The sequence below is a fragment of the Notamacropus eugenii genome, chromosome 2 (genome assembly GCF_028372415.1).
Source record: "Notamacropus eugenii isolate mMacEug1 chromosome 2, mMacEug1.pri_v2, whole genome shotgun sequence".
Lineage (NCBI taxonomy): Eukaryota > Metazoa > Chordata > Mammalia > Diprotodontia > Macropodidae > Notamacropus > Notamacropus eugenii.
The window spans coordinates 162,973,177-162,999,339 of NC_092873.1; the positions used below are offsets into that span (position 1 = coordinate 162,973,177).

General features: G+C 40.9%; 1 protein-coding gene across 1 annotated transcript in view; it reads right to left on the reverse strand.

The window, feature by feature from the left end:
- The window catches only part of LOC140526528 (gamma-aminobutyric acid receptor subunit rho-2), a 68,950-nt gene that overhangs the window by 24,918 nt on the left and 17,869 nt on the right, over positions 1 to 26,163 (reverse strand). The window contains exons 3-4 of the mRNA XM_072642812.1: positions 6,773 to 6,840; positions 2,259 to 2,482 (exon numbers count right to left, since the gene is read on the reverse strand). Of these exons, the coding sequence (XP_072498913.1) occupies positions 2,259 to 2,482; positions 6,773 to 6,840 (292 nt within the window). The remainder of the gene's footprint in view (positions 1 to 2,258; positions 2,483 to 6,772; positions 6,841 to 26,163) is intronic.

A 26,163-nucleotide genomic window follows, 5' to 3' on the forward strand; every position in this document is an offset into this window, starting at 1 on the left:
ATGTCATTTAGGGCGGCTTGATGGTACAGTGGATAGAGCACCAGTGTAGGAGTCAGGAGGACCTTTCAAATCTCACCTCAGACACTTGACACTCACTAGCTGTGTGACCTTGGGCAAGTCACTTAACCCCAACTGCCTCATCTTGGGTCATCTCCAGTCATCCTGATGAATATCTGGTCACTGGATTCAGATGGCTCTGGAGGAGAAGTGAGGCTGGTGACCTGAACAGTCTTCCCTCACTCAAAACAAAGTCAAATGCAAGTCATGTCATTATTCCTCTGATGGCATGGTCTTCTTTGGAAATGAAGGATGAACACACCATGTCATTTAAGTAAGTACTTTATTTATATATGTTCCCTATTCTCACAGAATCACAGAATTTAAGAGTCAAATAGGATCTCAACGTCCAACAAAAGGAATCTTTACTGAATTTTAGGAAAGGAATTTCCATACATCATACATTCTACATACATTATAGAGGCTTCCAGCTTCTTTTCAAAGACCTCTAAGAAGAGGGAATCTACCATTTTTCAAAATAGCCTGTTCTGCTTTTGATCTGGTCTAACTGTTAAGAAGGGGGAAGGTGAGTGGTGCAATGGATAGAGTTTCTGAGTTCAAATTCGGCCTCAGACACTTACTAGCTGTGTGACCCTGGACAAATCACTCTTATCCCTGCTTGTCTCAGGTTCCTCATCTGTAAAATGAGCTGTAGAAGGAAATGGAAAACCACTCCAGGATCTTTGCCAAGACAACCCCAAATGGGGTCACAAAGAGCTGGACATGACTGAAAAAAGACTGAATAACAACAAAAATTGTTTAAAAAGTTTTAGTTGCATTAAGTCTAAATTTGCCCTTCTACATTTTCTACCCATTGCTTCTGTTTCTATTCTCTGGGGCTAAACAGAAAAAATCTAATCCTTCCTCCACACAACAGGCCTTCAAATGCTTGACAACTATGCCAGGCCTCCTGAGTCTTCCTGTACCCATGTTAAACTTCCCCAGGTTCTCCCACTGATCCTCATAAGACATGGACTTTAGACCCTGACTCCTCCTGTTTCTCCTTAGTTACAAAATGAAAATTAGGACCTCTGTTGGGTCTATGATTTCAAAGCTAAATATTAGAAAATTTAGCTCTTAAGCAACTTTGACCTGCCTAGAGTCACAAAGTTAATAATTTTCAGAATTAGGATCTGAACCCAGACCTTTCCCACTCGAATCCTAATTAACTAGCACACTATTTACTATGCCATACTGCTTCTACCTAAATGAAATGTTAAAAGAAAAGCCACACCATGGACCTGCAGGGATAGTTTGCCTATGGATCTGCCTGGTCCTTCCAGAATTCTCTGAATATCTGCTTCAGTAAACCTGTGAAAAATGCCAATTGTTCACAGCACTAGTCCATCTAACCTAGTACTCTGACTCCAACAATGACTCCAAAGCGAGAGGGGTTAGACTTGTTCTCCATATTTTCAACTTCAAAAAAATAGAGATATGATATCTTAATTTCCTCTGCTATTTTTTTTACCTAAATATTTCTTGTTTCCTGTTTTTCCCCCTCAAATATAAAGAGGCCAGGAGTTAGCTAGAGATAAGCAAAAATTAAAAACAGGGCAGAAAGCCAAAATTCTGTCTGAATGTTAGGAAATTTGCTCACTCTAAGTTATTGTGATTGTCATAACTTTCCTTCTGACATAAACTCATGAAATAGAAAAAAGAGGTCATATAGATTTGAGGACCTTTATATTGTCCCTGTGCTAACAAGGAAGCTGCTCTAAAGAGGTATGTGGCTGGTTAAGTATTCAGAGAGAAAGAGTTAAGGAGGAGAAAGTCAGTGGAGTAAAGGCAAGGCCCTAAACCAACTCCTCCTCCCACTCCTCACTCCATTGGAAGGAGATAGAAATGAGTCAACTCTACCCTCTGTCCAGAACAGGGGAGAAAGAGTCAAGTAGTGGCTGATCACCTCTGTTCTTCACAGTAACACCCATCAGTGCTACACTAGGGACTTCCCTTCAATAACCTAGCACAGATTTATCCAACCCCCTTTGAATAAGTTTTTCTTTCTAGTCTGTATCTCTCTGGCTTATCCAGAAACCACTTTGGATTCTGTGACTTTTCTGTGAAGCCTAACTAGTTCTCTAACTCCTAGGAGATGTTGCTGATCACCTCAGAGGGACTAACATCTTGGAGGCCACAGTGCCTAAGTAGATCTCCAGGTGGTACCTGTTGGAAGAACACAGTTGGAAGGGATGCCTTACCTCATGCTGTAAAGAACATGACCATCTGGGAACACCCTGAGCATGATGTTATCAGTGGTGGTGTCATGAGTGAATGACCTTTTGGAATGAACAAAGAAGACATCTGGGACCCAGATTTTCTTCACTAGTCTCCCATCAAATGTCATGCTTTTATTAGTGGTACTGGGAAATGAGAGGCGTTCATCCTTCCAGTAATGCCTCAGGTAGAGGGTCATTGTAAAATCCTGCCGGAGGAAGGAGAGGATACTAGGCAATGACTTCAATCCAATCCAATTAAGCAACATTTATTAAGAGCCTACTATGTGTCAAGCATTGTGCTAAATGCTGAGATGCAACAGTTGCTATCCTCAAAGAGATTGCACTCTACTGAAGAGATACAACATGCAAGCAGAGGAATAAAAACAAACAAAATAGTACAAGGTAATTTCAAGAGATGGACAGCACTGATAACTGTGGATTCAGAAAAGGTATCTATAGAAGTCTGGGCTTTGAAGGAAACTAAGGATTCAGGGTGACTCATCTTCAAGAGTTCAAATCTGGCCTCAGTCACTTACCAGCTATATGACCCTGGGCAAGTCACTTAACCCTCTTTGCCTCAGTTTCTTCATCTGTAAAATGACCTGGAGAAGGAAATGGCAAACCAATCTGGTCTTTTGTCAAGAAACCCCCGATGAGGTCTCTAAGAGTTGGGACATAAGTCAAACAACCCAACAACAACAAAGGATTCAGCATTGATGGATCCTGAACTTACAAATAACCCATCACCCTCCCTGCTTTTAAGGGCACCCTTAAAAGTATGATCTTACAAGTATGACTTCCAGTTACACAGAGCCTCACCAGAGTTTATGAGCTGGTATGCAACAATGTGAGACAGGAGTGTTTCTCTCTATGGGACAATTCTGAGGTTAAGAGGAAAAAAAAAGAAACAATTCCAGATCCGACAAAAAGAGGGAAATCAATAAAATATTTGAAAAATATTTTTAAAAAGGAAGAAGGTGCATTTATGAACCAAATGATTATCTGGCGGCACACAATAGAGTTGACCTTACTTCCCCTGAAGAAGAATAGTCAGTTGCCAGTCAGTTGCCAGTCAGACGCTTTAAGAAGAATCCACACTCTACTGTTTCTGACAGACTTAACCCTTCACAGCAATGCAAGGACCTAAAACATTCCCAATGGACTCGAGGAAAATTGCCATCCACATCCAGAGAAAGAAATATGGATTTGGAACACAGAATGAAGCAGACTATTTTCTCTTGTGTTGTGTTTTGGTTTCGTTTGGTTTTTCTCATGGTTTTTCCCATTCATTTTACTTCTTCTATGCAACATGACTGATGTGAAAATGTGTTTAATAAGAATGTATGCGTAGAACCCATATAAGATGGCATGTTGTCTCAGGGAGGGAGGGAGAGGGAGGGAGGGAGAGAAAATTTATGGAAGTGATTGTTGAAAACTGAAAACAAATGAATAAAAGAATTCATACTCCTGCCCCCAAAATATCTCCTTCCACTTGCCTGAAATGTTTTAACAGTGAATAAACAAAAGCCCTTCACCACCCAACTCCAGCGTACTTTTCCAGCCTTATTACCCTTTATTCCCATTCTTGCACTCTAGAGTTAGCCAAACTATACTATATATACTATACATAGTACTTTATTTCCTGCCTCTGCGCCTTTGCCCTGGTTGTGTCCCCTTCCTAGATCACATTTCCTTCTCAAATGAACCTCTTAGAATCCCTAGTTTCCTTCAAGGTTCTGCTTAAATGCCACCTGTCTTTCCTAATGTATCTTCCCCCACTCCTGCTAATAGTGCCTTTCTCCTCAAATTATTCTATCTATACCTATCTATGGCATGTCTATTTTGCATATTCCTAGGCTGTATCTGCTCAAGGGCAGGGACTCTTCTCTTTGTCCTCCCAGGGCCCCAGCACAATGGCTAGCACATGGCCTTCAATTAATGCTTGCTGTATGATTGACTGAACAAAAATTTATTAAGTACTACAATATGTACAATGCTGAGCTAGGCACTGCAGGTTTCCCCCTCCAAAAAAATTTTTTTTAATTACACAGTTCCTCCCCTCAAGGAGTTTATAGTCTACCTTTATAGATAAGGCTTAATATACAAGTGCACCCCAGCAAGGTAACACACTGACTTAAAGCCATATTGAGACATAAATAAATGATACTAGCATCTCTCATGAGTAAGTTTTTGATAAGGGGATAGGAGGGCACCAAACACCTGAGGGAATGGGATATAAATGAGACAGAGAAAGAGAGAGAGAGACAGAGAGACAGAGACAGAGAGAGAGAAGGGGGAAAGGGACAGAAAAGAAGGGAGATGAGTGACCTTGAAAATAAACCTTGGTAATATTGCAGTCTCACTTAGGAATGACCCTGATCCATGATCCATCAATCTTTGCAGTGAAATTTGTACTCTTAAAAAGTGACCCCCCACCACTACAATAGATGCCTCTTTTTAGGTAGGATCAAATGCCCCTTTCACATTCCAACAGAAGCCATTCCTGGTGCTACTGATCACAGATTCCCTTGTGTGTGCATGGCCATCACTAGCTGTGGGACACCTTCAGTCTAGAGGACTGGATCCAGCTTTGAGTCTAGCGATATCAGTCCAAGGGTCATGCTAAAGTTCACCTGAGTTGCTCCTATGGGTCCAGAAGTATCCCCCAGAAGGTAAGCTGATACTAGGCCTGTTAAACAAGGGTTCCAACTATTAGATACATGATTACACCTGAGCTCCTAAAGTAACTGGAGATTGAAAAAAATCAGGCCAGGTCCAGTTCCAATATACCTTCCCCAGCTTGAGGAAGGAGACTAAATCAGAGTATTACAAATGGCCTAGCACTTTGAACTCTAGCCTCCTACAGACCCTTTCATTCCTCTCTCAAACACAGGCTGTTTTTCCTGGAGGGGGAAGGGGGTTAGTCAGTTAGCACCAGCCCATGAAAAAACCTCTGTACCATCATGGAATGGGAGAAGGACAGTAAGCAGTGCCTTCCACAGACATAGAGCTCTGAGCTAACTTCAGATGACAACAAGATGAGCTCAGGCCCACACCAGGCTTACAAAGAGCTTGCCTCCTAGAAGTGCTATGAGCTATGTGTGAAATTGAAAACTGACACTCTATTTTTTATTGTTTATTAATTATTAATTGAAGTACTGAATCACAGGAATTGATATTTATGGATGAAACTTAGATTTGATTGTATAGACCTCAGTGATAAAGTTTGTAAGAATTTAACTTCCCTATTCCTAAGACTCAAAATCTTTTGCTCACCAAGGAATGGAGGAGAGAAGGAAAAGAAAGAAGAATCAACCTAGTCATAGTATGTTTGCCCAACACAAGACTTTCCAGGGCACATGAGTCAACTCTGTGTTTTTCCATTGCCCTGGAGCCTCTCTAAGTTAAGATAAATGTAAGCCCGCCCTTCATCTTCATGGTAAACCAAACACTGTCTTAGTTTAGTTTGTGTCACAGGTACCTTATATAACCAAATGTATAAAAGAGTTGCTTTGATTGTCACAGGGATCTTTGTCTATTAAGGGGCTCGAGCCCTTTTTATTAGCAATTGCTAGCCTTGATAATAAATGATGCCACAGTTTTTCTTTATTGTAGATTTTTATTGTGACATATTTTGTACAAGGAGAGGAGAGGCATGGTCCAATGGAAGGAACCCTGATTTTTTAGTCCATCAGTCAGTTAACAAGCATCTATAAGCACCTACTATGTGCCAGGAACTATGCTAAAGTACTTGAGATACTAAAAAAAAAAAAAAAAGGCAAAAGACAGTCCTTGATCTCTAGAAACTCAGTTGAATGCAAGGAGATAACATGGAAATGATGACACACAAACAAAATGAATACAGAATGAATTGGAGATAATCAACTGAGGGAAGATACTAGTATTAAGGGGGACAGGAAAGGCTTCTTGTAGAAAGTGAGACTTTAGCTGGGATTTGAAAGAAACCAGGGAAGCAGGACGTAGAGATGAAGAGAGAGAGACTTCCAAGCTTGGGGACAGCCAGCGAAAATGCTTACAACAGGGAAATGGAAATTTGTGAAGGCACTCTGTAATGAAAAGACCTGGGTTCAAATCTTGGTTTTGACATTTCACTACCTGTTAACCTTGGACAAATCCCTCTTCACCTCTCTGGGCCTTAGTTTTCTTATCCATAAAGTGAAGGGGTTGGAAGAGATAATCTCTTGAGTCACTCATGTAAATCCTATCCCTATTTTACATATGAGGAAACTGAGGTTTGGAGAAATTAAATGACGTATCCAACGGCAGAGTTGAAATTTGAAAATTTCTGATTCCAAGTCTAGTGTTCTTTCCATTATACTGTGTTTGTCACCTTCAAATACCCCTTCCCCTGCCCAGATACACAATTTGGAAAAATGGCTGTGCTGTCCCCAGTTACCCAGTCCTTCCTCATTCTCATTAGAGCATTAGATCCTTCACTGACTGTGCAAGATTTGCCTTGTGTTATAGTTACGTACCATATCCACCTCTGAGATACTGTCCAAGCTTTCCACCTGCACATCCACACCAACAGGAATTGCAGGGCCTGCAGAAAAACAAACCGAACTGTTTAAAGATTAGTCTTTTATAAACATGTGCCACACTCGCTAAGTATCTTTTTCCACCAGCCTTCCTGGTACTTAGCTGAATCTGCAGCCACTTCATGATGGATTTAAAAGAAAGGTTCCCTCGTTCTGAATTCTCTGACTGGTTTTCATAGTCAGTGACTGTATTATTAATGTACTGGGATCAGAAGCATAATATAATATATGTGTGTGTGTGTGTGTGTGTATATATAAACATACACATATACATGCATACTCACATATAGATACATAAGTATAGTGTTTACTACATTCTAAATGCTTTACAATTATCATGTCATTTAATCTTGAGCCTCACAACAACCCTTGGAGGTAGTGGTTACTATCCCCATTTTACAGATGAGGAAATTGAGGCAAAGAAAGACTAAGTAATTTGTTTGCAAAGGGTAACTGGTGGACTACTGGGAAATATCTGATAGCTTTGTTGCTGTTCAGTCATTTCAGTCATTTCCAACTCTTTGTGGCCCCATTTGGGATTTTCTTGGCAAAGATACCATAATGGTTTGCCATTTTCTCCTACAGCTCATTTTCCAGATGAGGAAACTGAGGCAAACAGGGCAAGTTACTTAACCCTGTTTGCCTCAGTTTCCTCGTCTGGAAGGTAGTGAGTGACTGAGAATGGATTTGAATTCAGAAGAAAAATCTTTCTGACTCCAAGCCCAGCACCCTATCTGTTGTGCCACCAAGCTGCCCCAGTATCTGATAGAGAAGATCCCTTATTTTCTGGGTGGGGACAGTAAGCAAGAGAAGTGATAAATAAACATTTTGTGGCATGTTACACTTGCTAACTTATCATTTGCTTGACAAAAAACTTTTGTGGAGAACTCACCCAGGGCAAGCGTTTACATTGTGACCAGACAAAGCAATATAAGGACACTTTCAAAGTCTCCCTTAAGAACTTTGGAATGGATTGTGTGATATGGGAGACGCTGGTACAGGACTGCCCATCATGGCGTTCCCACATCAGAGAAGATGCTGTGTTCTATGAGCAAGGCAGAATTGAAGTAACTCAAAAGAAGTTCAAGATGTGCCAATTTAGAGAATCTACTCCAAATGTTCACATTGACTATTTGTGCCCAACCTGTGATGGAGCATTCCAAGCTCCTATTGGTCTGATCAGCCACAGTTGGACACACTGAAACTTGACTCTAGCATAGTGATGTCATTTTGATCCTCTTCGAGAGGAAAGGACACCAACCAGCCAACACTTGCTAACTTATCATTTACATTTTGTTGTGAATTCATTTGAAGGAGAGAATGCTTTTTACTTTGTCTCCCAAAAGTTATCCTAGGAGTTGCTAGGGGTCAGAAGACAGGATATTGTCGATCTTTTTTAAGGATAGTGTGTGGCTTCTGAGTTCTTTTCACTTCTACTCCCCTTCTTCTTTTCTTTTGGAGGGGGTAAGGCAAGGCAGTTGGGGTTAAGTGCCCAAGATCACATAGCTGGTGTCAAATGTCTGAGCCTGGATTTGAACTCAGGTCCTCCTAACTTTAGGGCTGGTGCTGTATTCACTGCACCACCTAGCTGCTCATACCCCCACCTTCTAAAACTAATTTTCTCTCCCTGTCTCTGTGTCTCTGTATTTCTGTCTCTGTGTCTCTGTCTCTCTCTGTCTCTATCTCTGTTTCTCTTTCTCTCTCTCTCTCTCTCTCTCTCTCTCTCTCTCTCTCTCTCTCTCTCTCTCTCTCTCTCTCTCTTCTCTCTCTCTCTCTGTCACACACACACACACATACACACACACACACACACACACACACACACACACACACGTCTTACTTCCTTCTCTCTGCTGTAAGATTTCCAAGTAAGGATTCAGAGTCAGTTCTCATTTACCCATACCACTCTTACCACTCTTAGCCCAGGTTTCTCTGAGTCTGTTCAACTTCTAAAGTTTTGAGTATGGGTGATTAAGAGGGTGATAGTGTCATTGACAGAGACAGGGAAGGTGGGAGTAGATTCTGACTTAGGTTCGGCAGATGATGAGTTCAATATCAGACGTTCCCAAGGCTCAAAGAATGACGAGATTTGTTTGTGGGTGAAAGGAAACAATTAGGATTCACTCAAAATTCGCACAGAATTTATGCCTAGGCCTATAACATCTCAATTATTTAGCACCATTTTGTGGGTAGGCTCTCAACTAGTATTGCTTCTAATGTGACCCATTAGCATGTATCTCTAATGGACTTTTGTGCTTGTTCATCACGGGTGTTCCCTGCTCAGCTTCCACAGTATCACCCCTCATTCTACTGACTATTCTCTGTACTTCCTAGTAGAAAAGGTGGTGGTAAAAGCAACAGCAACACATGCTACCTCCAGTCTATAAGCAATCCCCATCACATTTCCAGTTCTAACCAGTAAAAAATATTGTTCTATTGTCACTTTTTTCCAAGAATGGCGGGATGAATTCCAAGAATTCAGGTGATGAAGCAGCTAGACAGGTATAGTGGATAGAGGGTAGGATTAGGAATTAGGAAGACCTGAGTTCAAATACTGTCTCAGATACTTACTAGATCTGTGATGCTAGGCAAGCCATTTAACCTCTCTGTGCCTCAGTTTCCTCATATGTAAAATGGGGATAATAATAGAACCTACTTTACTGGGTTGTTGTTAAGATTAAATGAACTGATATTTGTAAAATGCTTTGAAATTTCAAAGGGCTATATAAATGTTCATTGATATTATTGTTATTATTAATATTATTATTAGCCCTCTTTATCTGTTCTGCATGGTATCCCCCCTCCCCCCCAGGGTCACCTTGACTTCAATCTGCTCAGCTCCCAGTAGGTAGCATCCATTTTTTCCTTTCCAAGGGAACTAGTTCTACGACATGAGCCTTTCTTTAAAGTTTCTATCCCATGGCAGAATGAACTACAATTCAAAACACACCTCCAGACCAGCTTATTTCTATTCCAGAGTTTCCCCTTATTACTAGATTTTCCTTGACAAAGATCAAGAGCATAACATCCATGCAAGTCTCTAACCCCATTATCCACTTGGCTTATGATGGCTCCACAGTCTGATGTCCTTTTTGGTTCCATTATCCAGGTAGTAATATTCCTACTTATGCCCTGCCATGGGTTTCCTCTCCAATTTTCCTTTTTGCTCTCTGAGTCTCTCTGGAACCAACTAGATAAACTTATTTAAATTACTTAGTGATGTATGTTGGCCCAACTAGGTCCGCTAAGGGGAAGAGCAGGGGTCTATAAGCAGAAACAAAATGACTGTTGAATCCATGAGGACAGCCCCTAACACCAAAGGAATTCTCCCACTCCATGTTCAACCTTACCTAGCTTACTCATGACTGTAGGTACTGGGGTATTCAAAGGCTGGGACCCGCTTACCCAAGACCTACATCCTCATATAAGGATCCCATTCCCACTTTTTTTTCAAGTGAGGGAAGATTTAATTTGCGATGATGGGGAAAAGATAGATAACAAACAATGGGCATTCCAGATGGGCTTGGTTGCTGAGTGCCTTTTGGAATCCCTTACTTTCATCCTGACTCTTTATAAATTCTGTTCCTATTTTCCCAGAATCCTTTTCAGGGGTCAGCCAAATTCTCTCAAGACTCAGAGAATTCTTTCTTTGTAGCTTCACCTACATACTAGTGCACAAATGCCCACTTGGCATACATTAGATCAAACTTGGGATCTCACAAGACCCAGGCTTTTGCATCAGTTATTGCTTATATTATTTAGTATGGATACTCCCCACTGAACTTTAGCCATATTCCACCCACCCCTCTCCACTCCCCAGGCCCTAGAGTTGATGACTGGTAATTGATGCCAACCTTGAAGCCAGTGAGATACCAGTCTACAAAATAAATGGTTTGCTTGGTCTTAATTATGAAAATGACAGTAAAGACATTATTGGATACAAGGTGTAACAGGCCATGTACTTGTTTTGACATAGGTCACACTTTATCATCTGGTTGCAGGGCTCAAATCAGTTACTGGAGATCTTAGCTACTGAGAAAAGCTCATGACGGATCTCAGCAGACAACGGATAGTACATGACCACAGCGAATAAGACTTGGGGACTAGGCATTGGGTTGATCTAGAACTCTGTGAAGTACACATTGAGAAATTCATGGAAATACAGAGAGGCAGTGAAATAAGAAATGATCTAGCCAACTGAGGTTGTTCTAGAAGCAGATGTCATAAATGGCCTTATTGTCCACCATGATTGCTCCAATGTGGTATGAGGAGTTCTGCTATAGTTGGCGTTACCTACAGGATTGACTAGATGGTAAAATCCAGCTTGGACTTCTTGTCACAGTCAGCAGAGAGCCTCTCCATCAGAAGGAAGTAAAGCCTCAGGTTGTGCCATACCCAAAGCTATGAAATATCAAAACATCCTAATATCCTCAAAAAGATCAATGGATTTGGGTCTGGATCCTGACTCCACTAACATGATCTTGAACAAGTTATTTAACCTCCATGGTTCTCATTTTTCTTATTTGGAAAATGAAGAGATTGAATTAAATGACCTTTAAAGACCCAATTCAAATTCTCTTAATTCTATCATCTTATGATTAGCTAGGTGCCATAGTGGACAGAGCACTGGGCCCAGAGTCAGGAAAACCTGAGCTCAAATATGACTTCTTGACCTGGGCAAGTCATTTAACACTGTTTGCCTCAGTTTTCTTATCTGTAGCATGATCTGGAGAAGGAAATAGCAAACCATTCCAAGAAAACCTCAAATGGGGTCATGGAGTGTGGGACAGGACTGAACAATGACTTAACAAAAACATAAAACTACCCAGTGCCCAGCTCCCTCAGGCCACTCAGATCCAGTCTATAGTTCCGAGTCAGTCTAGTTGTTTGGAACTAGATTTACAACTAGAAGGGCACTCAGAGATCACTATTTTACAAATGAGGAAACTGGGAGAGGTAAGAGGGGGGTATTAGTGACTTGCCTAAGGTAACACAGGTAATCAATGACAAAACCAGGGTTTAAACCCAGGACCTGGGCAATCCTAACCTACTCTTCTTTCCACTGCCCAGCTGAATGCTAGTGGCTAAAGATACATAGACAAAAACTAAATAGAACTAGGTCTCAAGGATATTGCAGTCTAAGGTAGGGATATAACACACATAGTGAAGAGTTGGGCCTAGAAAGGTATTTTAGTAAGTGAAGTCACAGAAACTAGGGGTTGTAGTGTCCATTTGATCACATTCCTCAGAGCAAGAGAGTTAAAGGTGAGGAAGGAGCGATACATAAATAAACAACCGAGGTGAAAGTGCATGATCAATTCTGGGTCACAATAAATATGATAAACATAATCATCTACACCATCAAAATTGGTATTGTCCAGGGTAGCCAGGTGGTGCAGTGGATAGAGCAACCGCCTCTGGCATCAGGAAGACCTGAGTTCCAGTGCAGTCTTAAACACTTACTAACTTGTGAGTATGGGCAGGTCACTTAACCCAGATTTCCTCAAAAAAATATTGGCGCTGCCCTTATTTTATTAAATTATTCCTCAAGGTGCTGCTGTGTGTGTTTCCAAGATCATGGGGGAGGGGGAGCAATAAGCATTTATTAAGCACCTAGTATGTTTCAGGCACTGTGCTAAGTGCTTTACAAATATTATCTTATTTAGAACCAGAAGGGATCGTGTGTGTATGTGTGTGTGTGTGTGTGTGTTGTTCAGTCATTTTCAGTTGTATCCAACTCGCCATAATCCCATTTGGGGTTTTCTTGGGAAAGATACTGGAATGGTTTGCTGTTTCCTTCTCCAGCTCATTTTATAGATGAAGGACGAACACAACCTGGCCATTCCCTGACGACTAATTAAAGAGGTTTATTTACTCAACGGGGCGTTACTACCCTCTAAGTGAGTACCTGAAAAGGCCAAGGTCTTCCATTGCACCCTGGGCCATCTCCAGGCCTTCTGATGAGTATCAGGTCACTGGATCCAGATGGTTCAGGAGGAGAAAGTGAGGCTGGTGACCTTGCACAGCCCTCCCTCACTCAAATCAAAGTCAAGTGCAAGTCATGTCATCATTTCTCTGATGTCATGGTCTTCTTTGAAAACAAAGGACAAACACAACCTGTGAGTAAACCAAGTTGCTTGAGTGAGGACCCAGCTACCTGGGTAACCCAGCTCATCCTCTTCCTTCTGTTCCCCTCTCTCCTTTCTTCCGGGTATACTGGCTAGATGCCCTTCCTTCCTTCCTTCCTTCCTTCCTTCCTTCCTTCCTTCCTTCCTTCCTTCCTTCCTTCCTTCCTGCCTGCCTGCCTGCCTGCCTGCCTGCCTTGTCATTCCCAAAACCTTAAATCCAGTGCACTCTGAAGGCCATAGGTGGGACAACAATAGGTCCCTGCCCATGCTCCTCTTAATGGCTGGCTTAGAGTGATTATCAATAGTAACAGTTTCTTTTTCCCTTCTAGAGTAATTTAGTTATTTTTTTTCTTTTGCTCATTAAAAGAGCCATTCCCTGACTACTTTTTAAAGAAGCCTATTCACTCAGTGGGCATTACCTCCCTCTAAGTGAGTACCTGAAAAGGCCAAGGTCTCCCACTGCATCCTGGACCATCTCCTGTCATCCTGATGAATATCTGGTCACTATATCCAGATGGCTCAGGAGGAAAAAGTGAGGCTGGTGACCTTGCACAACCCTCCCTCACTCAAATCAAAGTCAAGTTCAAGTCATGTCATCATTTCTTTGATGTCATAGTCTTCTTGGAAAACTAAGGACAAACACAACAACAATAGGTGAGGAAACTGAAGCAATCAGTATAAGTGACTTGTCCAAGTTCACACAGCTAGTAATAATATCTAAGACCAGATTTGAACTCAGGTCTTCCTGATGCCAGGCCTGGCACTCTATCTACTGCACCACAAGATTACATAATTTATCAAGGTCACACAAGGATATGAATCCAATTCCTCAGACTCTAAAACCAATGTTCTTTTCATCACACCATGCTGGCAGCCATGCTCATTATGGACAAGGCACAGAGATATATACAAGTAACAGAGACTATGGAAGTTGTTCATAATTTGTATGAAGTCTGTCTCAATTTGCCCCTTTCTGTTTACAACCAAACTTGCTACCTACTACTGTTTCCCATATAATGAAGATAAGAGATTATATGCATAAGCCTACAGCAAGGGCACTCTTCTTCCCAAACCAAAGAGAAGCTTACAAGATCATGATAAGATTTAGAACTAGTCCGAGCCCTCACTTTACAGATAAGGAAACTGAGCCTCGTATAGACGTACTCAGGCTAAACTTTTCTATTAGGTTCTGGAAATAGGGGCGGGTGCCCCTTTTCTTGGTTCTTTTCAAATAGGTATTGGGATGTTGTAGAAAGATCTAGATCTAAATCTATGATGGTATAAACTTTGATGGTGTTGCAACTGAAATTGAACAAAAGGGTAAACTGAGATAGGTTTCTGCACAAGATATCATTTAATAGCAGGAACATGCTGCCTGTTGATAAATGGGTCAGTGACTTATCTCCATTTATGCCAAAGACACCAAGCAAGGGGACAGTTCCCCTTATATAAGTTTTGGGAAGAACAGAATAGAGTAGAGGACATTGGGGGATTGAGTACACCATGACTGGTTACAAAGCAGAGGTGCAGGGAACAATACGATTTGGAAGTTTGCTAATGAGGACTAGCAATGACCCCCCCTTTTTCTTTTAAGAAACTGAGAAGTGTTTATTATTTGAGTCCAGGTGAGAGCACTCCTGACTTTGGGATACCCAACCAGACATCCTTAAGGAACAGCTTGGTAGAGTAAAGATATAGAGCTTTAGTCCCTTTCGCACCCATTACCCAAGATTAGTAAAATTCCGTGAGGCAAGAAGAACTAGATTTTCAAACTTAGCTCACAGCAAGCTATCTGAACTCTGAACTAAGTTGAGAGACAAAGAACCATGACTTAAGCAGTAACAAGACAAAATTAATTAACGGTAAATAGGATCAACAAGAAAAAGATACAGGAAGGATCTTCTTTTTTTCTTGGCAAGGCCATCAGGGTTAATTGACTTGCCCAGGGTCACACAACCAGTAAGAATGAAGCATCTGAGACCAGATTTGAATTCAGACCATCCTGACTTCAGGGCCAGTGCTCTATCCACTATGCCACCTATTTACCCCTACAGGAACACTCTGCATCTTTTCAGTGATATGAAAGAGAAGACAAATGTCTCTCTTTAAGGCCCAAAAGATCCAGCAATGCAACAAAATACTCATGGAAAAAAGGTCACAAAACAACAATGATGAGAAAACTCTAAAATTCAGTGTGTAAGAGACTGCAACAAGTCCTCTATTTTAATTATTCAAAGAACATGCAACTTGTGCGACTCAAGGATGTTTAAGAGCTCAAATATCTCATCAGGGACAGCTAAGAGGAAAGATCAAGCAGCCCAGAGCTGCCTTAGATCTCAGGGATATATGTACTGTCACCTCTGGATTTACATCCTAGATACCCAACAAGCAGTTACGAAGAATGAATTTTAAATACAGACTTAGGCTTCTTAAAGTCAGGAGAGAATTAGGCTTGTCCCAAAAATCCAACCAAAAATGAGATGCAAAATTAGAAGTCCTTGATTGTTCCTCACGTTGTAAATTACTTTGGCAGAGTTCAAGAACAGGACACCACAGAAGACAGTACCTATTGTACCCATTTCATAGGACCATACATGTACAGCTAGAAGCAGGGTCTTACAGGCCACCTAGTCTATTCCTTTCATTTTATCGATTGGAAAACCAAGGCCCAGAAAGGTGAAGCAATTTGCCCAATGTCCTATAAATATGCAGAAAGACTGGGATTTCCACCTGGGTTCATAACTCCAGCGTCAAGGCTCTTCTTGTTACTCAGTTATTTTAGTCACGTTTGACTCTTTGTGACCCTTTTTGGGGTTTTCATGGTAAAGATACTGGAGCAGTTTGCCATTTCCTTCTCCAGATCATTTTACAGATGAAGAAACTGAGGCAAACAGAATTAAATGACTTGCTCAGGGTCACACAGGTAGTAAGTGTCCAAGATCAGATCTGAATTCAGGAAGATGAGTTTTCCTGACTCTAGAACCAATGGCTCTATCCATTGTGCTACCTACCTGCCCCAGGGCTCTTTTTACTGGTTATTAACAGAAGTTGAGTGCCTGCTGATACTAGGCACTGTCGAGGATACCACAAAGTAGAAATGCCTGTTTCAATGCAGGCCTGAGTCATACCCAATGAAAAGATAAAGCTGTTTACTAGATGTGGGGCCTTGGGTAAATTACTTTACTTTTCAGAAGACTTTCAGAGAAGGTAGTTTTATTTGCCTAAGAGTTGCTAGAAATCTGCTAATTGCCAACTCAAGGTGGACCTTGGGGGAAAATGTGACAAATAGCCATGGGGAGAGAGCCCAAGGGAAAATCCAAGAACAAAGATGGGAAAGAAACCCCCTGTGCCAGGCTCCCCCCTCCCACCCCACAATGAACAAGTGTTTGCCTCAGCATTAGCAACAAGGGCCACAAAAAATTTAGTCTTAATTTTACTAGGTCCTGGGGTAGACGGGGAGGGGGAAGGCCAATGTTCCAATGATGTTCAGAGGTTGTACTTTGTAGGATGTCCCAAAAGTCTTAGAGCTGTTTTAAGCTATTAAGGTTCAAAATTATACTAAGACCTTTAGGACACCCTTATTTGTGTTTCTGCCACTGCTAAGAAGCAGCATAATGTACAAAAAATGCAGGGTTGTGTCTCTGCTGGAGGAGAAGGTAAAAGGGGTAGAGGAATGAATGTTTATAAAAATGGAGTGTTCCTTGAAGAAATAAATTGTTTTAAGAATTAAAGAATAAAACAAATCTGAGGAGGCAAATCAGAAAACAAATCCATGTTTGTTGGAACACAGAAAAAGTATATCACTGAGAAGGAAGAGAAAAAAAAGAAATGTTGACCCTTTAGGGCTATAGTAGATTGGGGGTTCTTCCCATAGAGGGAAGATGCTTAGCTAGATACTAAAAACTAATAAGTCTGTGTGTTAGTAAAACTCTCTACTGTCAGGACCTCTTCTTCCTTGATTTCCTCTTTCCTGGTTCCCAAATCTCGCCACCCAGAATTCAATTATAAGGCAGCTAGGTGTGTCAGTAGATAAAGCCACCGACCCCCCTTCCACTCCCCCCACCCCCAGCCAAAGTCAGGGAGACCCAATTCAAATTAGACTTCAAACAATTAGTAGCTGTGTGACCCTGGGTAAGTCATTTAACCGTGGTCTGCCTCAGTTTCCTCAACTATAAAATGGGGACAATAGCAGCACCTTCTTCCCACAAGAGTATTGTGAGGATCAAATGAGAAAATATTTGTGAAGTGTCGGATACATAGTGTGTGCTAAATATATGCTACTTATTATTACTAGTATTATTATTAACTATAATGCTGTCATGCTTATACTACTTAAATGAGATAGGAGTCACCAAGTCTATTCCTTACGGTAAGATTGAGAACCACATGGCCTTATCCTCTGCCCTGTAATTCAGCCTCCAGACCCTCAGTACTATCATCTGATCTACTGATATAACCTAAGATCTCATGAGCCTTGCCATCTACCCTGCTTCTGTACACTGAGAACTTCTAAGCCTCTGCCATGCAGCTTTATGCATTTTCTCTCCCAACTAGAGCAGTGAGCTCCATAAGAGGAGGGACATTTCACTTTTTCTATGTGTATCCCTAGTGTTTAGCATAGTGATTGATACTACTGCAGTTTGGGGTTATTGGGAACTCAGAAATATCAGGGGTGCAAGTTGAGTCTGTCTGGAAAGAATTCAAGCACTCAAGCTTTCCTTTAGTTAAGGTAGCAAAATTTATTGTGATGCCAATACAAGAGCGCTAGAGTCCAAGTGAATCTGCAATTTTGTAGGAGTGAGACTCATGCTTATATACCAAAAAAAAAAAAAAAAAAGACTGTGAGAAGATTTGGATGGGATTGAGGAGTGGTAAATAGCCTAGGGTGGCCCAGGTGCCATAGTGAGAGGAGTGAAGAGGTCTAGGCTGGGATGGGAGAGCCACAGTAGAAGGACTATTGAAAGGACTATTGAGTATCTAGACCCTGGGTATGGGCCAGATGCCTCGGACAAAACACCAGTGATCTAGTGATCTAGGCTGCTAAAATGTGTGGAAAAGTTCAGGGACTGGGCTACTTTCAAAGACATGGTCATTTCCTTTAGGGGTCCAGGTCCCATCACCCCATCATTACATTGTAAAATCTTATTAAATTCTTTTTCATTCATTCATTAACTGAATGATGAGGAAGATTCACAGATTCTGTGAGATGAGAAAATACACAGTACTGATTACTGAAAAAAGAAGCAAGTCACAGTGCTGGTAGGGTACCAAATGCAACCATATGTCAGCCAGACATAAATAATAGAGAGATATGCTGAGTACGGAGTTATCCGAGACATTGCAGAGAACTTCCTGAGATTTGACAAACTTACTGATGACTACCCACTTCTGGTGATTCACATGGGAATAAATGAAGCCACCAAAAAGAACCTAGAAAGGCACTTCTACAGATGAAGTCTTGGACAAGAAACTAAAGGTTTTAGAGATACAGATAGTGTTTCCAAAATTTCTGCTGTGAGCTTCAAAAGGGAAAATGAGGCATGGGAAGTCAATCAGTAAACATTTATTAAGTGCCCACTATGTGCCCAGCACTGGGTCAAATACTGGGGATACAAAGAATCCCTTTTCTCAAGGAGCCCACAGTTTAATGGAGGAGACAATAGGCAAGCAACTATATACAAACAAGATATATTACAGGATAAACTGGAGATATTCTGAAAGTGAAGGCACTAAAATTGAGAGGTATTGGGAAAGGCTTCATGTAGAAGGTGGGATTTTAGTTGAAATTTGAAGGAAACAAGGAAAATTAGGAGATGAAGATAAGGAGGGAGAGCATTCTGTGCATCAGGGACACCCAGTGAAAATGCCAGAGGAAGGAGGTAGAGTGTCTTGTTCAAGGAAGTAAATTTCTAGTTAATAAGATGGTGTCACAGAATGGAATTTGGAATTATAGACAAGGGCTAAAGAAACAGAAATAATGGTATTATAGCCAGATTTAGAATGTACCAAACAAGTGCCAAGAGAACTATATTTGCCTAGAGACTTGTATGCCTGATAAAAAGGGCCTTAAACTAAAAATGAAGGAGATGCCCAGGTCCTAAATCAGGAATACTACCTTTGCTCTTGGACTTAATGTCTATATGCAAATGTACAAAGTATATGTAATACATGACATTGGACTAAAGATCTTAAAAGATGGAGGTCAGTCTTACCTCATACTTAACACTGATATTGACTGGAATGTCACATACGATTATAATTTTAAAAGGTAATGATATGCTCTATTTGAAAAAAAAATAACACATTAGACCAAAAAGGATGATGGAGTATCATTGCATAGAAAGGATACTTACTCTTAAGCAGAATCTACAAGCTGGAGAGGGTCTGTATGAGAGGAAACATTTGAGTGAGAATCGATGGGGAAAGAAAAAAATTATATTTCAGGAGCAGTAATAATAGCTATTATTTATGTGGTATTTTAAGATGACATTTATAAACACTAACCTCTTTGCTCTTTTCAACAACTCTCTGAGAGTTTTAATACAAGTCCCATTTCTTCCTTTTTAAAGTCTCCAAAAGATTAAAGTCTACCTAAGATCACATAGATAGTAAACAGCAGAGTTAAGATTTAAACCTAAATTCTCTAACTCAAAAATCCAATGCTCTTTCTACTACACCATGATGACTCACAATACAACAGTCTGCCAAAGTATCTAGGAGGAAAGGAAGGAAGGAAACAAAAAGGAAGGAAGGAAGGAAGGAAGGAAGGAAGGAAGGAAGGAAGGAAGGAAGGAAGGAAGGAAGGAAGGAAGGAAAGAAGGAAAAGGCAGAAACAAATGATAAATTCTGGAAATGGATTAAAAACCTGGTACAGAGACAGGAGAAAATAAGCATTAGCAACTTCAACTATCTGGATGTCTGCTAGAACTCCCTCTGTGGTAAAATCAGTCTTGCTTTGTTGATAATTTCATCGTTCAGAGGATCCAAGAAGGAAAAGTGCTATTTTGTACCTGATTCTGGCAAATAAAGAGGAAGCAAAGGAAATGGCTGATAGGTAACTGGGTATGAAAACCAAAGAGAATCCCATAATAGCAGGAAAGCTAAAGCCCCAGAGATCTGGAGCTTCTGTTGAATTCTAATGTCAAATGGAACACACACACACACACACACACACACACACACACACACACTGCTCTTAAAAGCAGAGCACATAGCTGAATGAGACAGCTGCTGTTTAGTCACAGAAAGATGTCAAGAGATTTCCAGTTTCACTAATCCACAGGATCATTAGGAAGCTGCTAGAGTTTTAATCCTGTCTCTCTCTAAACTAAAAGGCTCATCCAAACGGTCTTCAGCTGCTTAGTCAAATTCCTCCATCAACTACTATTTAAAGGTCAGTACACAAGGGAAACCCTCGGAAGGAAAAAGAAAATGAATGGGACAAAGGAAAGGGGAGCTGCTATTGTTCAGTCATTTAGTGAGTCCAACTCTTTGTGATCCCTTGGACCATGGCACTCCAGCTCCCTCTATCCTCCACTGTCTCTTGAAGTCTGTTCAAGTTGTTCATGTTCACCGTTTCCATGATACTATCCATCCATCTCACCCTCCATCATCCCCTTTTTCTTTTGCCTTCAGTCTTTCCCAACATCAAGGTAGAGAACACATCCAAATTCACTGATGGTTCCTCTGCAGAGCCATTGCTAAAGTTATCTGCCCATTCTCACAGGGTACCAAGGAGTTCAACATTGATAGGTGTTGGAAATTATTGCTTAGTCATGCTCCCCATCTCCTGACACAGAGGTGACAGACTTAGGATGTAGAATGACACATATAGTTTTTGGACATGGCCCGTGCAAAAATTTGTTTTGCTTGACAATGTATAATTGTATGTATATACATGAACACATATTCATGTATATACATAAACATATATAATCTCAATTTTATAGAAGAAAAATTAAGGTTAACAGAGATTAAGGGACCTACCCCCAAGGTCACGCAGCTAGAAACGCCAAGTTAGGACTTGAATACAGTCTTTGGACCTTAAATCTCTTTCCTTCTAGCTAGGGCCTAAACATTCCTAAATAGGACAGTGTTTCAAATGTCCCAGAGTGGGGGGGAAGTATGGGACCCATTTCATTATCCCCCACCCCAGATATTTGACATGGGTCAAGTCTGCTTAAGATGAGCATCAAGGGCAGCTTTAAAAGAGGAAAAGATGTCACAAAAACAATGCTGAAGGGTGTTTAAAATAAGAATCATGGCTCACAGACTTAGAGCTGGAAAGAATCTAAAGGATTCTTTCAGCAGGATTTTTATGGTAGCATATTTTGTGGCAACAAAAACTGAAAACAAAGTAAATGTCCATTGATTGGGGAATGGCTAAATACATTGTACTGCATTGGCGTAATGGAATCTGCCTAGGCATCTAGGGAAAAAGGGTGCTGGAAGAAATGATGGATATGATGAATATAGAAAAGCATGGAAAGATCTCCATGAACTGATGCAGAATGTAGTAAGTAGAGTCAAGAAAAAAACATACACAAAAGCTACAATAATGCAAATAGAAAGAACAAAATAATCTAAACCGTATATTGCAAAATTCTAATGTTCAAGCTTAGTCTCAAAGAAGATACTATCAATCCCTGGGAAACTCTGGACCTCTAGCCTGCTCTGACTAGCAGTTTCTGATCACTGCCCCCACCCCCAAAGCAAACTTCTGGGAATCTCTGTGACGACCAGCGGCTTCTAATTGTTTCTGTTTCCTGACAGAGAGAGCTCCGAGGACACCTCCTACAGTTTGGCTAGTCTGTTGACCCTACAGATGACCCCAGTTTGGGACCTGGTCAGTGGCCTGCCTCTGTTGGCTAGAAGTGGCTCAAAGTGATACTGTAGTTTTCCAGGAAGGTGCTGTTGTTGGTTTGTTGTAGTTGAGTCATTTCAGTCTTGCCAGACTCTCTGTGACCATATTTTGGAGTTTTCTTGGCAGAGATACTGGAATGATTGACCATTTGCTTCTCCAATTCCTTTTACAGATGGGGAACTGAGGTAAATAGGGTTAAGTGATTTGCTCAGGATCTCACAGGTAGGAAGTATCTGAGGCCAGATTTGAACTCAACAAGATGGGTCTTCCTGATTTCTACCCCAGAGCTCTATCCAGCTGCTGTCAGCCTACAACAAATAACTTGTGACCCACCCCCTGTTCCAGCTATCTACCTAGTCTTCTTCCCCTCCTGAGTGGGTATAACCTATAATTATAATTCCCCTCTCTGAACATCCTTGTCTGAGTAAGACTGTGCATTGTTCTGGATTGCAGTTCATTCACTCTAAAAAAATGCCTCGCTATTATTTACTGATCACTTTGTTAATCTAAGTTTTTGTCATTTAAGTTTTTGACAATACTGCACCCAATTTCTTTAGAGAAGAGGGGGATCATGGCTGTGGAACACTGCATATAATGTTGGACCTTGGGGAATATGTTGGTTAGTTTTTCAGAACTTCTTTTTATTTATAAAAGATGGATCTATGGGAAGAGGGTAGGGCAGAAACAAAGTACAAAATGTAAGTGATAGGAAAATAAGATATCAATAAAAGTATTTCTTAAAAAGAGGTTAGAGGCAGCTAGGTGGTGCAGTGAACAGAGCACTGGCCCAGGAGTCAGGAGGACTTGAGTTCAAATTCAGCTTCAGACACTTGACACTTACTAGCTGTGTGACCCTGGGCAAGTCATTTAACTCCTATTGCCTTGCCAAAAACTAAAACCAAATTGCTATAACTTAGAGATGGCTTTATCCATGCTTCCAACAATTCCAATGAGATCAGCCTTTGAAATTACTTAGGTGATGATTGTTGAAGCTATTACTAGGTATATGATTCAGAGATGGTTAGATTAGATTGTGAGCTCCTTGAGGGCAGGAGCTGGCTATTTTTTTACCTTTCTTTATATCCTCAGCATTAGCACAGTGCCTGGAACATGGTTGATGCTTAATAAATGCTTACTGACTGATCAGGAAAGGAAGAGAATGTAGAGGACCCAACCAGAAGTGACTAGAAAGCTGCATGAACAAAATCCATAGAATGACCATGCAGTAACATGGGCAGTGAGAGTTTTCCATAGCCAGGTAGGTTCCCCACCCCTGGCCTAGAGGACCCAAAGAAGAAACCCAGCCAAAGAAGGACAAAGATCTTCCCCTCCACCCTGCGTCTGTGGGGGCTGATAACTAACAGTGTCCAACAGGAACAGCCTGAGTACCAAGCACTGGAAAATCTAACTTCCTCCTAAAGGAGATAGGGCTATTTTAAGTATTAACTAAAGCAGCTTATTCAAAGACTCAGCTGAAATGCTCTGATAGGTGCCTGACAAAGAAGAAACAAACTGAAATGTTCTCATAATCTGCACGTATTAATATTGCCAAATAATCTTAGATTACTTAAATTAGAAACAGCTAGGTGGGTGTTGGTAGAGAGAGCACTAGACCACGAATCAAAAAGATCTCAGTTCACATCCGACCTCACCTACAGGGCAAGTCACTTAACTGCTCCATGCCTCAGTTAGCTCATCTGTAGAGACAGAATAATTGTAGCACCAACCTCCCAGGGCTGTCATGAGGATCAAATGAGATAATATTTGTAAAAGCATTCTGCAAACCTTAAAGTGTTGTATGTTAGCTATCACTATTATAAATCAGGTCTGTGGCCTTGGGTTGAAATACTGGCTTCACTACTTACTACTTTTGTGACCTTAAACAAACCACTTAACTTCTCTGTTTCGATTTCCTCTTCTTTTTAACCTCTTTCAGGTTAAATATCCTCAAATCAACCCTTCTTATGATCTGCCCCTTAAAAAAATATTCGAGTTCCAGAGGTTAATTTAGCTTAAGGTTTTGATATTTTTGTCAATTTTATTGTTGTTCAGTCATTTAAGTCATGTCTGACTCTTCATGACCCCATTTGGCGTTTTCTTGGCAGAGTGGTTTGCGATTTCCTTCTCTAGCTCATTTTACAGGTTAGGGAACTGAGGCAAACAGGGTTAAGTGACTTGCCCAGGGTCACACAGCTAGTAAATATCTGAGGCCAGATGTGAACTTAGATCCTCCTGACTTCAAGCCCAGCACCCTATCCACTGTGTCACTCTGTGTATAATAGGTTCTACTTGTGCGATAAGCATATGAAAATGAACACGATTTTGTATCACCTCCCTGAGCTTTTGAGAAGAAAGTTCTGAACTCACTAGAAAAGTTAAGGGGAAAAAATAGTCTATCACTCAGTTTATACAACAGTCCATCTTTCAGGAGCTGATGGCAGTTACAGACCTGTCTGTGACCCAGAAAGCTCATGAATTATATGTATAAAATGTAAACCATTTGAGAATAGGGAAGAATATTATTCATCTTTTTATGCACCTCAGTTCTTAACATTATATACTGGACATCGATAAATATTTCTTGAACAAATGAATGAATGAATGTTCAGCTCCCCAGACCAATGCTAAGAAATCTTTCCAGCTTGGGAGTAGATGTCAAAAGGAACGGATTGTGAGGGACTCTTTCCCATCTCCTCTCACAATTCACATTGCCTTCCCACTTAGAAGGCTAACTTAGTCATGCCTTGACTGCAAAATCAGAATGAAAGAATTTCAGACGCAGAAAGGATCTGAGCAGCCATCTGCTCCAGTGCTGAGCTGTAAAAAGAATCCTTTTTAGGAGCAACTAGATGGTGCAGTGGATAGAACACCAGCCCTAAAGTCAGAAGGGACCTGAATTCAAATGAAACTTGCTGTGTGACCCTGGGCAAGTCACTTAACTCCAATTGCCTCATCCCCTCCCTAAAAAAAGAATCCTCTCTAAAAGACCTGCCAAGTGGTCATGCACCCAAGGAAAGGGAATCTACTTTCTTCAGAAAGACCATTCTACCTTTGAATAACTCAGGAAACTTCTCAGTTCAAGACAACATTTTCGTTAGTTCTTTTTCTGATAAAAATGAAGTTGACAGCTATGGAAAGTAATATCCTCTTTGTTTCTCCTGCCATTTCTTTTGGTAATAAAATTCATGGATCTTCCCGCTAACCCTTCTCCTGCTCATTCTAAGTCCTCCTCTGTGTTCAGATACACACACACACACACACACACACACACACACACACACACACACACACACATACACACACATGAGTTTTTGAGTTTGGAAATAAACACAATGGCTTCCTGCCAAGACAGCTGCCTGAATAGGAGACAGACTAACAATTCCCCCATAGCTATTCCAGCAGAGCAACATTCATACTAGACAGATCAAGAAATCCAATAAGAAAGTACAGTGAGTGACTTCTTCCACCCCAGAATTGTACAAGGGGTCAGCCCAAGAACTATAAGAAAGAAAACACACCAGCAGGGAGGACCAGGGATATGAGAGAGCCAGCAAGGATCTGTGTGCAGAAACAGCAAGAACAACTCCCTGAAATAATCCTAGGATGGTCTGAAAGCCCCAGGAAGCAGCATGATATTACATATCTCAGAACTGGATGATCTCCACCTAGTGAGTCTGAGAAGGTCCATGATATTCTGTCTTGAGATGCCAAAGAGGGTTCAGAAGATCCAGTACTCTGCACCTCAGAGATCCCAGGAGGCCTAACCCCAGGAGGTAGGGGTCAGTGGAAAAACCCAGGGGACTCTGGGCAAGACCAAGCAGGGCCAACCAGCCCACCCAAAGCTCAGCAGAGAGTAGAGCCAAGTCCCATAGAAACTAAAGCTGGAAAGATGGATTTTTTTAAAAAAAGAAAATTCTAACTAGTATCAAAAATTTAGAAATCCCTCAAAAAAAGAATGAATGTAAAAGTCACATAGGTCCCAGATCACACAACTAATATACATTGGCAATAATATTTGAACCCAGACCTGCACCTACAATTCATCACCTTTGTGCCAAGAGATGAGAAGCATGATGCATTATCAGTCTTTTAGAGAAAGTCAACAAATCAGATCAATAAGGATTTTTAAAGTCCCCACTGTATACCAGGCACCATGTAAAGCACAGGGACACAAAGAAGGGCAAAAACAGTGCTTGCTGTATGAATTGGTTATGTTGGACAATACAAGGCAGGGCCTTCATTTTTGTTAGGCATAGCTATGAGATATAGTAAGGGTTATCAATTAAGATTTTTTAAAATGTCAACGAAACATGTTTAAAATACACAAGAGAACAGGA